This window comes from Thunnus maccoyii, chromosome 12 (genome assembly GCF_910596095.1).
Source record: "Thunnus maccoyii chromosome 12, fThuMac1.1, whole genome shotgun sequence".
Taxonomy (NCBI): domain Eukaryota; kingdom Metazoa; phylum Chordata; class Actinopteri; order Scombriformes; family Scombridae; genus Thunnus; species Thunnus maccoyii.
In genome coordinates this window covers 17507368-17521962 of record NC_056544.1, presented here as the reverse complement: position 1 = coordinate 17521962, position 14595 = coordinate 17507368, and the positions used below count along the sequence as shown (strand labels likewise).

At 40.9% G+C, this 14595-nt stretch overlaps 1 protein-coding gene across 2 annotated transcripts in view; it reads left to right on the top strand.

Moving 5' to 3' along the window:
• The window catches only part of LOC121908560 (adhesion G protein-coupled receptor L2-like), an 87751-nt gene extending 74266 nt beyond the window's left edge, over nucleotides 1-13485 (top strand). Inside the window, exons 15-21 of one of the 2 annotated variants that reach the window (XM_042428680.1) lie at nucleotides 139-205; nucleotides 2311-2402; nucleotides 3806-3974; nucleotides 4496-4624; nucleotides 6188-6284; nucleotides 7366-7491; nucleotides 11448-13485. In XM_042428680.1, coding sequence (XP_042284614.1) covers nucleotides 139-205; nucleotides 2311-2402; nucleotides 3806-3974; nucleotides 4496-4624; nucleotides 6188-6284; nucleotides 7366-7491; nucleotides 11448-12310 — 1543 coding nt within the window. In that variant the 3' untranslated portion in view covers nucleotides 12311-13485. The remainder of the gene's footprint in view (nucleotides 1-138; nucleotides 206-2310; nucleotides 2403-3805; nucleotides 3975-4495; nucleotides 4625-6187; nucleotides 6285-7365; nucleotides 7492-11447) is intronic. The other variant, XM_042428681.1, reaches the window with a different exon arrangement.
• The last annotated feature ends 1110 nt before the right edge of the window (nucleotides 13486-14595 follow it).

Here is a 14595-nt window from a genome sequence, read left to right as displayed (position 1 = left end):
TGTGGTCAGAGGAGTCTCTATTCTGTTGCTGTGGCCTATCATCATTCCTGCTCTGCTGGGCCCTGATCGATGAGACACAACTTTGTTTTGGCAATGAGATGATTTAATGAACTGAATATCAACTTTTGCACCCTATAGATGCTGGCTGAGGGTTGATAACCACTTCATCTGGAGCTTCATCGGACCTGTAACCTTCATAATTGTGGTAAGTTGTAATTTTATGCACAAGTGTGATAACATTTTTTTCTTCTTTTCAAAGAAAAGCTTTGAAAACAGTTTATAGATTTTCTCTCTCTGTGTGCTGGCAGCCTCTTAGCTCTGCATTCTCAGATCAATTTGCATGAAAGGAAAGTGGTCCCATTATAGCTGACACGAGGACATCAGTGTCCACTCAGCTATGAAATCCTCTGAAATCAGAATTGGTGAGCGGCAACAACTTAAAGCTGTTTGGTCCTTGCTGTACATCTAGAGAATACTCCCCTCGCAATCAGGAGGAGAAATCATCTCAGGCATGAAGGTCATTTGCTCGGTGGGAAAACAAGGGTGGTGGTGGTGGTGGTGGTGGTGGAGGTGGTGGCGGTGGTGCGGGGGGTGGACATGGAAGTAATGAGTGGGTGGGCCAGACAACCATTACCACAGCTCATAGCCCTGCTGAGGATCATGACACGTCCCCAGCCAATCGCAGCACACGGACATCTCCATCTTCACCTTTTAATATTTCATGTGGTGCACCGGGTGTTCACAGTGCCTCGACGCACATAGACACACACACACACGACACGTGCACATGCATGCATGGAAGAATGCATGCACAGAGTCCCTGGACAAACACACACTGCATATCCATATAGACGGTAACACACATGTAAATCTGTCCATAGGCTGTAAATACATGTAAAACCTCAAGAAGTGCTGCGTCGGCAGCAATGTTTTTTTGCGCTGTATTTGGCAGAGAAGTGAGAGACCTGAATATTGTAGAGGACGGCCCCTTGGAGACTTAGAAAGAGGGAGAGTCCACATGCAGTTTGCCTCAGCTTTCAGCAGAGTGCCTCCTCGCCTCGCTGTCCGTCCGTCCGTCTGTCTGTCTGTCTCATCGGATCTGTGTCATCACTTGCGGCTGTGTTAAATGCATCTCCAGCTACTCGACTCATGCGGATGTAAATCGGCCCCAGTGGCTGGGAGACAAAACTCGGCATTACTCTAAGCTGTGATCTAAAAGCCTCCTACTGTCTTGTTAGCCACTCCTTTTTCCTTCCATCTTTCCCTGCTGTTGTTGGTTTCCATCTGCTTTCCGCTCACATTTCTCTTTGTTTCCATTTAAAGACCCTTTTTCCGTTGCCTTGTAGTGTTTCAGAATGCATCCATATGGGAATATGATGTGGAGCTTTCGGCTCCTTTGTGAATTCAGTTGAATGAAGCATTGAAAATAAAGTGTTTGATCACCAGAGTACACTACATCTAGATCATTATGCTTTCTTTTCTTTGCCAACTCATGCTTTTTTTTTAAATAATTTATTTTCCTTCATGTAGACTAGATTGGGCACACTTTCAAAATAATTGATCAGAGCAAATATGGTATGGAAGTTTTTAATAACGTAAAAATCTGCATATAGTTTTTTTTTTTCATTGAATATTTACTGAAGAGCATTTCAAAGGTTTAATTCGATATTAAGCACAAATTGAAGCACATTCCCTTTCCCTCGGTGGCAGGCCCTCCGGTGCTTACAGACATCCTGTAAGTATGGAAACCTTTCTGGATGTATGGCTTGAATCACTTCAGTGTTTTCCCTGGCTTCAGAAAATTTGTTTCTAAAATATGGCACTCATCTCCGCTCTTTCCTCTCTGTATTTTTCTAGAGCTGTTGTCCGCGGTGCGTCAGATCTGTCTGGGCGTAATCAGATATAGATTCTTATATTCGTACAGATGAGGATTTTCACCGTGTGTTTGCTCAAGGCCTGGGATTGAGTATAATGTCAACAAGGAGAGAGGGAAGAGAAACTTTGAGTGCAGCTTATGTTGAAGGCCAGAGCTGTGTGAAGTAGACCAAAGCGTTAACCTCTCACTGTTATTTTTTCTCTTGGAAGTCAGTGTACTTTATGATCCGCACTGAGGCATTAAATTTTCATATTCCTCTCGGTAAAGGTATGCTGGTGTTGGCGCTCGCTGTAGAGCTAAAAACCACTATAGATTAAGCAATATTCTAAAGCTGCCATAAGTCAATGTGAAACACAACTACGAGTGTTAGCAACAGGAACCGGATGCCATCCTGAGTGCAGTCCGTTAACCCCCTGATACGTCTGTTTTGACAGGTCAATGTCATCTTCCTGGTGGTGACGATGTACAAGATGGTGAAGCATTCCACCTCCATGAAACCGGACTCGTCCAGGCTGGGGGGTATCAGGTGAGGGGTGTCACTCTGGGAGATTAGGTGGCCGCACTGTGGTTGCCTGGTCTGAGGCTGAATGTGCGTGTGTGTGTGTGTTGAGTGTGGGGATCGCTTGTGTGCGAAAAGGAAAATAATATGCACCATTACCGCTTTTGCCTCCCTCCTGAAATTTCAAAGGTGCATTTGACTTATACATTTATTTGATTTTGTCTTCTCTTAAACCCGACCAGACCAGTATTTTTCCCTAACAGATTTTATTTTTGTCCGTAGGTGGTGCCTTTTTAGTCCATTTTATGATTTCAGTATTTGCACTACGCAGGGTTATATTGCCTTTTTTTTTTATTTCTTCATAACTACATTCCTGACCTTTGGTATCTTTTTGCTCCTGTGCTGGCAACGTTCACAGGCTTTCCTTAGAGGACAGATTCAACCACATGCCTTGTAGATTTAAGGATGACAAAAACGGAAAAAGGGGCCCCCATCTTTCCGCTTCCAGTGGGCTGCATTGCTCGATAAAAAGACAAGTCCCTGACCATTTCTGTGCCTGGATTCTTGTTCAACAATATGTTTGAGGGGAGGCCAACATATCTTACGTGGGTGTTTGATTTTTGGGCAGCCACTCAGATTTCTCTCTAAACCAAAAAAAGCAACAAATTGGCTTTCAGGTTTATAATCTGAATGTTTTTAGCACACAGAAGCCTGAGTTTCTACATGCTGGATTTCACACTTTATCTTAAGTAGTCAAAACTCATTAACTGTCATTAATTAGGGTCTACCTCAAATCCAATGTGTATTTTAGTTTCTGTGTCAAATGTGGTAACTTGTTAAAAAGTGAAATAATTGCTTGCTTGCGGTGGGATTTTTCAGACACAAAATTGTATCCTTGTACAAAACTGGGCAGCAAATGGAATCAGCCATCGCTCTTAACACCATTTCTTGTTTTTCTCCTCCTGTATATGGATCTCCCCGTGACATGCTGCTGTCCTATTTCCTCTCTCTTCTCCAGGCTCACCGTATCTCTCTCGGGGTGGCTCAGTTCTCTCTTGTGTATCAATAATGACCAGCCATCGTCATTGAAACTGACTGTTAAGTTATCTTATTTCCTCTAGGCTTTCCTGGAAGCCACCAAGGAAAAACTTGCTGTGTTTGCAGTATCTTTAGCCAACTCCAAGGGAATATTTTTTGATTCAGTGTCAAATACCAAATGCACGTTTATTCCAAAACTTTGCATCAGGATTTATATGCCACCCTGCTGTTAGTGCAACTTGTCCAAAAGCAAAAAAGGAAATGAGGTTTTTTGCTTTTTTTTTTTTTTAACAAACTGCTGCCCAGAAGAAGTGAAAACGTCACAAACAAAGATGAAATCCACTGCGGTTTTGCTGTTTCACTAGTTAATATTGCTTCTTTCTCCTTCACAGGTCGTGGGTGTTGGGAGCGTTTGCCCTACTTTGTCTTTTGGGGCTGACATGGTCCTTTGGCTTGTTCTTCCTCAACGAATCCTCCATCGTGATGGCTTACCTCTTCACTATCTTCAACACTCTGCAAGGGATGTTCATCTTCATCTTCCATTGCCTCCTCCAGAAAAAGGTATGTTTTGTTCTGCATGACTTTCATATAATGCTGAAATGATTGCTCAGTCAATCAAAAGAAAATTGATCTACAAAAATTTGATTAATAGTTTCAGTCATTTATTAAGCAAAAATGCCAAACACATACTGGTTCCACCTTCTCAAATGTGAAGATTTGATGTTGGTTAGACAAAATATGCAGTTTGAAAACATCACCCTGGGCTCTAGAAAACTGTAATTGCCATTTTTCTCACTGTTTACTTATATTTAATATTAAATCTTGTTAATAATATTGCAACATTTTCAAATTTGAATTTATGAAAGGCATGGTATTAAAATTCTTACTTTTAGCAACACGCACGTCAAAGTGCTTCCTCTTTACAATATTTCAACATGTTATCACAGTATTAATTATCTCTCCTTAGAGATATGGCATTTAAACTGTTGTCAGCTGGATGGCATTTGATAAAGATGGCGGGGGGGGGGGATTGTGTCACTGTCTGTGTGCTCAATCTGTCCTGATCTTTTGTTCCTCTGCAGGTCCGCAAAGAGTACAGCAAATGTTTCCGTCAGTCCCAGTGCTGCGGCGCACTTCCACCTGAGGGCTCCCACAGTTCAGCCAAGACAGCCACGTCCCGATCCACGGCCCGCTACTCATCTGCTACACAGGTACATGAACAACACCAAGAATCAGATATCAGGGTTTAGGATTTAGAAAAACGTGTGAAAACGTTTGATTAATTTTATTTTGTTCATAGCTTTTGTTTTTATATTTTATGGACATATCAGAAATACAAGCTTCTAAAAAAATGTTCGAGAATCTATCTTAAGAAGTTTTTCTTTTACTTTTTACTTCTAGTGATATTCTGTTTTTTGTTATTGTCAACAAATCCCATGAAAAGAACAACAACAATAATGAAATGATTCTACTAACAAGTATTGTCTGTGTAACCAAAGCCTGACATAGTTTATTCATTTCTGCCACAGACTTCCGTTGTTGTAAAAAAAATAAACTATTAAAAACACATCAATGCACCACACTGGGTGACGTGTTCCTTCATTAGAACAAACATGAGCACAGTTGTATATTTTGAGTCAATCCACATACATTGTCTTGGTGCATAATTGCTTGCTAACACACCAAATCCACTGCTGACAATAGTCCCAACAAATGCTCAATTTACTCTTGTTGGAGTAATATTTCATAAAAAACTACAGTGCTACAGTGCACTGTTGTGACCAGTTTTTAAAGATTTATGTCTTTAATAGGAATGAATGGGCTTGGGATGTGCCATAGAGAGGGTATGTAAGAGCACTGACATAGCCACTAACACACTGTTATTGTTATCGTTTCACGAAAGGAAACCAAGTCCAGTTGCTCTCGATTCAACCCTCCTTGGATAACCATGACCTGGACGACTGAGAATCTTCACAGATATAACACATTGTTGGTTTTGACAATAACAAAAATCAAGGGCAGTCTTAGACTTAAAGAAAGATTTGGTAGTGAATGGTATTCTTAAAAGCATAACTCTCAATTCTTGTCTGTCTTTACCTTGAATGATACCATTGTAAAGCGAAGTGTCCATATCAGTTTGGGCATTGAGAGAGAAAATTCAATATGGTACTTATATCACATTTTAGGTTTCACATTGTAGTGTTAAGCTTAGTTATCAAGCTGATAGTTGGCCAAGGTTGTAAATCAAGGGATACGAGTGCCTTTTTTTAGGTCTGGAATTTGTTACAATGTAGCTACAAGCTCACTATGAGTGAATGTGCCTTTTTTGTGCTTCTTATAATGACTGGGAGGTAGACCTTATTTGAAAAGAAAGAAACCAAGAGAACTTAAACACAGATAAGAAAATAGCGTTGAAATGGACATGCAGACCTCTTAGAAACTCTTCTCTGGTGACTTTCTTTCATCTATCTTAGCAGCTCTTCTGGGAATTTGGTGGTGGCTTCTGCTCAAGAGAAAAATGAACCTCTTAGGGCCAATCTCTCAAATTACAAGCTGAGATTGTTAGAGTATCCATTTTTGGTATCGGTAGGATCAATAGCACTTGCAGGCTTTGTCTCTACCAATTATCAAGCAGTGAATGAGTTAAATCATGTTTACAAGTGTAGGTTTGAATTGCAAACCCACGTAGCCGCTCAATCCTCAGGGCCAAAAGCCTTCACTAACAGCGGAACCATGTTGAGTCCTGATCAATGGCTCCTTTTCTCTCTATCCAGAGTCGCATCAGGCGGATGTGGAACGACACTGTGAGGAAGCAGTCTGAGTCCTCCTTCATCTCAGGAGACATAAACAGCACCTCCACACTCAACCAGGGTAAGCGAGCGTTGCTTCCACCACCAGACAAGACACATATGCTATTCTCTTTGTGATGGAGCTTGGAATTCACAATAAACACTTCAATGGATACAGCCTACATGGCTCTGTGGCAGTCCGGAAAAGAGGAAGATGAAACCCGATTTTTTTTTTTTTTTTTCTCTCTTAGTGTTAAGCAATCAAAAATAGCGTTAAATGAAGCTTGTGTATCAAAGTTCACAGCATTTTCCTACGCTTTCCTGCTCATTGGGATCATCTAAAAGGAGAGGAATAGGGACAGAAAAGAGGTATGATATTTAGTTCGGCATAAAATTTTACTGATGAGGGCTTGAGTTCAAATCCTGTCTTGAGAGCCTGGTTGTGCAGCCTCATCTTCACTTCAGAGTAACTGTCAGGATGAAGGTGGGGGGATAAGCAAAGTCAGACTGAGGTCAGAGCAGGTTTTGGGATAGATCTTGGCATCATGAAGCTTAGGCTCCAGACTGTGCCAATGCAAATTTGGCTGAAGTTGTGAATTAGTTTAGATTAAAAAAAAACACACACACACACATGCTAGTGCAGTGTTTCTCAGCCATCAATCTAAATGACTGAGAATAGTTATTACATTCTTGAGGATTTACACAAGCATGCTGTGGATGATAAGGATACTGTATTATTCATGGCAGGCCACTTAGACATGTTTTGTCTAGTGTCTCGACTGGATGAGTTTGTTTAGATGAATTTGTTTCACATAAACACTGCAGCTGATTGTGTTGCTATGCTCTGGTCAACACTTGTCGTGATAATATTGTTTGTCAGCTACATTAGCTGACTGTTTGGATAATGTCTTGCTTTGACCAGCGTTTCTATGGTTGTTCTGTCCATAATAGAAGACAGACCGATCACAGGTCATAAATCTTTTGCGGTGTCAGACTTTGGACAGGGAATGTCAGTGTTTGTTTATGTTGACAGCTACCCAGCGCACCACAGACCATGAAGTACCTCATGCTCTTTTTCCTCGACTGTTTTTTCCTCTCTGTCCCTTCTGAATTCTCTCCCTCTCTCTCTCTCTCTCTCTCTCTCTCTCTTCCTGTTATTCCAGGGATGACTGGCAACTACCTCCTAACTAACCCTCTCCTTCGAACCCACGACACTAACCCTTATAACAACCTGCTGGCAGAAACAGTGGTGTGCAACACCCCCTCTCCACCGGCCTTTCACTCTCCAGGTGCACAACTACCTTCCGCATTTATTCTTACATAGATTTGTATTTGTATTAAAGCAACAGTTTGACATTTTGGGAAATATGCTTATTGACTTTTTGGGGTAAAGTAAGATGGGAAGACTGATTTGTCTGGCCAAAAGAAAGCTACAGCCAGCAGACGGTTAGCTTAGCTTAGCATAAAGACTTAAAACAAGAGGAAACATATAGTCTGGCTCTGTGCAAAGGTAACAAAATCCGCCTTCCAGCAGCCCTAAATCTCACTTAATCAACACATTCTATCTCATTTGTTTAATCTGTATTTAAACCAAAGTGTAAAAACGACATATAAACGCCATTTCTGGTATGTTAACATGCTGTTTTATGTGCTGCAGCTGAGCAGCTAATTAGGGCTATTAAGGCTATCTAGCTGGCTAACTGACGTTAGTGGTTTTACCCTGATGAATATTTATTTGGTGACTCGTTCAACAAGCTAGGATAAGACGTGTGTTCATGTTTGTATGTTAGTAAAATAAGAAGAAGACTCTAGCAGGAAAGCTGATGTGGGTTGTTGTTTAGAGTCCGTGGCTCTTGCGTTGTGTAGCAGGATGCTATCAGGCTCAGTGTGACCGTCTGCTCTGCCTATGATCAAACACCACGATATCTCTTTATTCAAGATTTGATATGCTGTATCAAAATAAGGAATCCAGCTATGTAAGCTGATGAACAGAATTTAATCGAAATGATGTAAAACTACGGGGCACCATCATGAAATTAAAGAATTAAAATTTAAAAATTCCCCCTTTTTGGTTTCTGAGGAACATATTATTTACAGAGCAGAGAGATATGAATGCTTTACTTTAATTTCAGTTGGACTTAAAGAGGTGCTGGTGGGTTGGTTTTGTTACCATTTGACAGAACCAGCTGTTTCCCCCTGTCTCCAGTCTTTATGCTAAGCTAAGCTTACAGGCTGCTACTGGTAGCTTTGTATTAAAAATGTACAAATTTAAGAGTGGTATTAATCTTTTAATCTAACTCTCCATCAAAAAATGAATGAGCGAATTTCCCAAAATGTCAAACTAACCCTTTAAGTGTGTTAGATTTACTGAAAACAAGAAAATGGATGTGGCTCTGACACAGCATGTGTTAAAATTAGAATAATTACTCCAGGTTTATCATTTGTTCTTCTTTTCCTCCTTCTCTGTATTTCCAGTAGTTCTTCTTATCTACTCAAGTTCCTCCTTTGTAATCACTGAAGGAGATAAACTCATAGACGACAATGCTATCTTATTTCGTCTACTGAGTAGTCATATGGGAATTCCTCTGTGTTGAATATGAGCTTTGCACGTTGGTCCTGATCCTTTATACCGTTACCCCTATGTTTATGGATGATAACATGTTGAAATCTTTACATTTTATTGAGATCACTTCAAATTAGACCAAGTTTTTTTTTAAATCATGTCAGTGTTTATGGTGACCTAGTTCCTCACTGGCAGAGCAAAAGAAACCCAATCAAAGAAAAAAAAAAAAAACAGAAGCACATGACGCAATGCGGGCAGAGTCATAGCCCTTAGATATTCTCAGGCATTTGATGATAAAAGGGAATATACAAAAACAGCAGTATGGAAAGTGTGTGAGGAAAGCATATGTTGTAACATATAGCTTTAACCCGCTGCAGTCATTACAGTCTTGTTTTCTGCTGCAAGCTTGCTTACAGCACAATGAGAGCACTTCACCCTTGCAGATAATGAAGCAGGGTTGGGACCAAACAATGTCTGCAGAGAAAATCAAAGACATTTTGTGAACCACGTTTTTTTTTTTTTTTTTTTTTGTGAGCTCAGCAGCAGTCGAGTAGCTCAGACGCAGAATTCTACGTGTGTGCAGACAGCTTGTGTTTCATTACCCTAAAATGTTTACCTGCTTAATCATTGTAGAATAATTGCATGTTAACATTGGAGCGCTGGAGACAGATAAAAAGTGGTGATCAGCGTAAACATCTCCTTTACCTGTAGAAACGCTTCTTCTCCCCCCGGAGGCAAACCACTGTCGTGTTCAAACACAAGAGCAACTGACTGCACCCTCAGAGGAAATTTTACCCATACTTATAGCCTTATTTAACAGCAGCAGTGACAAACAGGAAAAAACCCAAAGATTGAACATATGGAAACTAGTTTGAGGAGAGCAGGCAACAGTATAACACACAAATGTCAAAACCTGGTGTGAAGATCACCAACCAAGTATGAAAGATGCGCTGAGAGACTGTCAAGTTTACATAAGCTTTTTCAAATTTTGCCTGCTATAGTCATTACATTTAGCTCCTGCAAAAGGATGAGCGTGTCTCCTGTTATACGTGTATTAATACTAAGTAATACTCTGCAGATGTTCATCTGATGCAGTAAAATCGGTAAGCAACATCTTGGATGAACCTCTCCTGGATCGGTTCCCAGAGCGCAGCTGTCGCGGTGTCCAGTTGAATTCTGTCCACATCATTTCCCCCAGAAGACAATACCTGTCTGCAATAAAATCACTGCCTGCACATAAACAAATGCAAATTCGGAGCGGGGTCTATTCGTAGAAGTCTCTAATAATCGTTCTACTCCCCTCTTTTTACCCTTTTGCTTCCTGCTCTCCTCTCACTCTTTTTAGAAATGCCGGTGTTGTTTTTAGAGTTGAGATTTCAACTATCATCCGTTTTCTGACACGTTCGTTTGAAACCTAAGACTACAGTTTCCTCCAAAGACTGCCTGTGACAACGTCCCCTCACATACAAAATGTCAGCCTTTCACTTACAGGCTCACATTGTACCCAGTAAATAAAATCCTCATATCAAAATCAAAATAGTCCTCTTCACTTTCATCCTGCTACTAGAGCTTAGTCAAAGGGCTGCACAAAATTTAAGTACTCTCCCATGTGTGTGTATGTGTGTTTTGTTCACATAAAATTGATAGATGTACACTTCAAAAAGAAAGAAAATACATGTGTCATTCAGAAAAGGGAGTGAAATAATTTCATCAGGAAATGTTCCTTCTTTTATTGTAGACTTCTTAAAAAGACTGTGCTTGCTGCTGAACCCTTTCACCTGCTGAGTCCAGGATTCAGTTGTCCTTGATTTGTCCTTTAGCTCTTTCAAACTGTTTAACACATAATTTCGCTGTCATTCTCCATCCACCTACAACAATTTGAGCAAAGCATTGCATGCTCTAAATTATAGTTAATTGCAAGGACACAATCCGAGTTGGATCGACTGAATCCAGGCTGGATGTTACGAGCTTCCACTTTTGTCTTATTTCAGTGATTTTGTTGTTTCTGCTGCAATTGAAAGAAAGCATCTGTTTTACTTTTTTGCACATCAGCTGTTCTTAGGCCAGATAGCCTGAGCAGACACACTTGATGTGAGTGGTGGCAAAGTGAGTCATTGCACCGTGCCTGTCTGTCGTGGTGTGGGGGTTGTTGCTGTGCTTGTGGGGCCCCAGTGCAGAGAGGTGGCTGGCCATCTGTGTTTGACATTACTCTTTTGTCTTGCTTTCTTTTAACAGGTGGAATGTTTTATTCATTGTTAATGTCACACCACTTCCTCATCAGCTTGTATTTATTTATTCATTTTACTCTCATCCCGTCTGTTGCTTTTTGTATGCTGCTATGGTGTTACTTGGCTACTTTATAGCGTGTTGCTGTATTATATTTTTTACGCTTGTCATCTTTTTTTTTTCTCATTTCTCCAATATTGTTCAGGATAATCTCTTAGATTGGCTATAATGATATTCAGACATAATGAGTATGAACATGGTGCAGAGCTAATTGGGTTCTCCTTTGAATTTTAAAACTTTTACGTATTTGTATAATGTTAAAATTAACCCAGAGATCAAAGAGCACAAGTGTCCTGAGCAGTATCAAGTATATGTGAATGGTGTATGGGAGACTTTTTTGTTCTAAAAAAAGGAGGAAAATTATATCTCACCTGTTCCTTTTGCCTTTTCTTGCAGGACAGCACTCTCTGAGCAACAGCAGGGACATCAGCGCCATGGACACCCTCCCTCTCAATGGCAATTTCAACAACAGCTACTCCCTGCGAGACGATGACTATGAGGCTGTGGGCGCTCGAGCCCCAGGTGACTTGGGGGGACTCAACCTGGACGATGCTGCCTTTGAGAAGATGATTATATCTGAGATTGTCCACAACAACCTAAGGCCCCGCGGGGCCCCCAAAGGTCGCGACGCCCAGAGGGAGAGGGACAGAGCCTTGCCTCCCCAGACCAGGGTGACAGTGGACCGAGGTGGGGGTGGGAGTGGCAGCGAGGATGACGCCATCGTGGTGGATCACCCCGAGGCCTCATCCCCCCAGAGAGGAAGTGGAAGAGGAGGCCACGCCACCCTGGAGCTGCTTCTGCACCCCCACCACAAGGAGGCGCTGGAGGCCCCTCTCCTGCCCCAGAGGACTCACTCTCTGCTCTACAGTGCCCAGAAGGCCCCCAGGCACCTGGAGGGGCAGGGTGGCCATGGCTCTGAGACTGTTACTGCAGTGGAGGACATGGGCTCCCATTCACCCAACAATAATAGAGACTCCCTTTACACCAGCATGCCAAACTTGAGAGACTCACCCTCGCCCTCAGCTTCACCGTACCCCCCCGAAGAGGAGGAGGAGCTCTCCCCCTCACCTCGAAGCGAGAGCGAGGACGCATATCATAAAAGCATGCCCGAGCTCGGCGATGCGCCGCAGCCTCTGTCCTACTACCACATAAACCGAGGCACCAGCGACGGGTGCATCATCCCACCCAGCAATGAAGGCTGTGCACAGGAAGGAGAGGCCCCCAGCGACGGACAAATGCAGCTCATTACTAGCCTCTGAGCCGGCCGGCTTTGTTTGCACAGGTTTTAACAGATGGGTGCTTTCGGTTGATGTCAAGCGAGCTGGCGAGTCTGGCTCTGCATTCCACATGCCCTTCCTGTTAGAACAGGAAGTGAAGTGTTGTTGGGTGGGAAAAGGAATGAATAAATGACTTTTGCACACAGATCTCATTAACACACAAAACACGTCTATCCGAGGCCAGACAAATGGGGACTGTGAAAGCTCTGCTGTTGGACTAAAGAGGTGCAGAGAATAACACACGGGCCACTGTGTCAGAGATAAGTCTGGCATTGCTGTTGTACTGAAGGAAGAGTTGAAGAATAAGTGATAAAAAAAATATACTCCAAGCAAAGAACTTTGAAACTCCTGACAGTTTGCTGGGGGACTTTGCAGAACCAGGGTCTTTTTAGTCATGAAGTACAGAACTAGAACTAGTGTGGCTCCACTACACGGTCAGGACTGTAAAGTTAAGAAACCACTAATTCAGACTCAGGCCTTATATTTTCTCTATTGCACATTTAACTGTTGTCAAAGTAACAGCTAAAGAAAATATATTTTGCTGTACCACTAGTGTAAAAAGTAAATAAATAAAAAAAATTGAAAAAAAAAAAAGAAACGGCAACCATTCAGTAGTTAAGCCCTTTCAATGTTAATAAGATTCTTCAGACAAGGTTAATCAAAATGGTGGAAATGTGCTTTTTCCTCTCACACTTGACTCGTTGTAGTATGTTTGAATATGAAAAAAAAAATGTTTCGAGAGATATCAATCCATATGCTCACGTCTCTGCTTGTGAAGTGCTTTTGCTTTCATGAATGATGAGTTTTTGCCAGTAGTATATTTGTTAACACCGGGCCATGCACAGATTTGGAGTGAATTGGATACTCGTGTAATTTATTTTACTTGAAAGAAATTGTCAGGTTTAAAGACTTATGTTCGTGTCAATGCGATATTGCAGTTTTTGCGGACATGTTTCATCCTTTGACACTAATTAATTTATTAACTGAACTATTCAGAGTAAAAGATAAAAGATAAAAAAAGAACATGGTTGGAAAGTGTGAAAAGTTGTTGCAGCACTGATTAGGTTCCTTTTATTTCTTTTGTAAGAGCCCATCATCAGCTGATATTTAATTCAACTCCTGTTTGATATCAAATAAATGTGAATTTTTTTCTTGTTCGCAGATGTCTGGCTGCTCATTCATAATTTGTACAAAAAAATCTGCCGTGATCCACACAAGAAGGAAAATGAAAAGGGATAAGGCTGGGGATATTCTGTGTTTTTGTTACTGTCAACAAATCCCATAAAAAGACCAAAACCAACAATGTGTTAGTCTGTCTCTTTATACTTGTCGACTTTCCCAGCCTGTCTGGGGTATTCAGCCCTAAACCCATTTGTTCATAGTGAAGAACAGAAACCTGATCACAAAGATGTACTTTCATGTTTTTTTGCCTACGCACCTGATATCATACTGGGATGTGCTTACACTACCATGACACATTATCTTTAATAAAAAGAAAAGACAATAAACAGGATTATGTCAGGAGGTTTGAAAAATTACACACAGTGTCTGCCACCCATCAAAGCCTTCCCATGTTCACCATCTCCATCACCCACCCACAATAATATTAAAAAATAATAATATTGATGACAATAGTAATTAATACATTTAGTTCAATTAGTGGATAAACTGTAATAATTTTTAAAAAGAAAAAAATATTAAAAAATTAAAGCCAAATGATTCCACAAACACATGTAAATATATATAATTTCTTATTTTAAATTCACACCCAGCCTCAGGTGCATCAGTAGATTATCTTACGCCACAAAATGTAATAAATTTACCAAATGTTGCCAAAGTCACTCAAATATTTCTCAATATAGAATTTCTATATTTCTCAATATATGAGGTTACATCATCACTACATGGAGATGGAAGGTGGATCGTTATTCTTCGTTACTTTCATTTTTGAAAAATGCTAAATAACTTCCTTTATCAGCGGGGCACTGTAGTTTCTTAGTAAACTCCACTCAAACAGGAGTAAATAGTGTTTTTGTTAGGAACTATTTTCAGCTGTGGATTAATACACATTTGCTGTGCTAATGAGAGCTTATGGCAGTAAGGCTGTGTATGTGGGACTGCCTGAACTAAACTACAGTGCCCATGTTGATCATAATGAAGGAACATGTCACCCAGTGCAACAGCATGGCTCATTGATGTATTTTTAATAGGTTTTGGACAGAGCAATAATAGACATCAGTCTTTGGCTACACAGCTAATATTTGTTA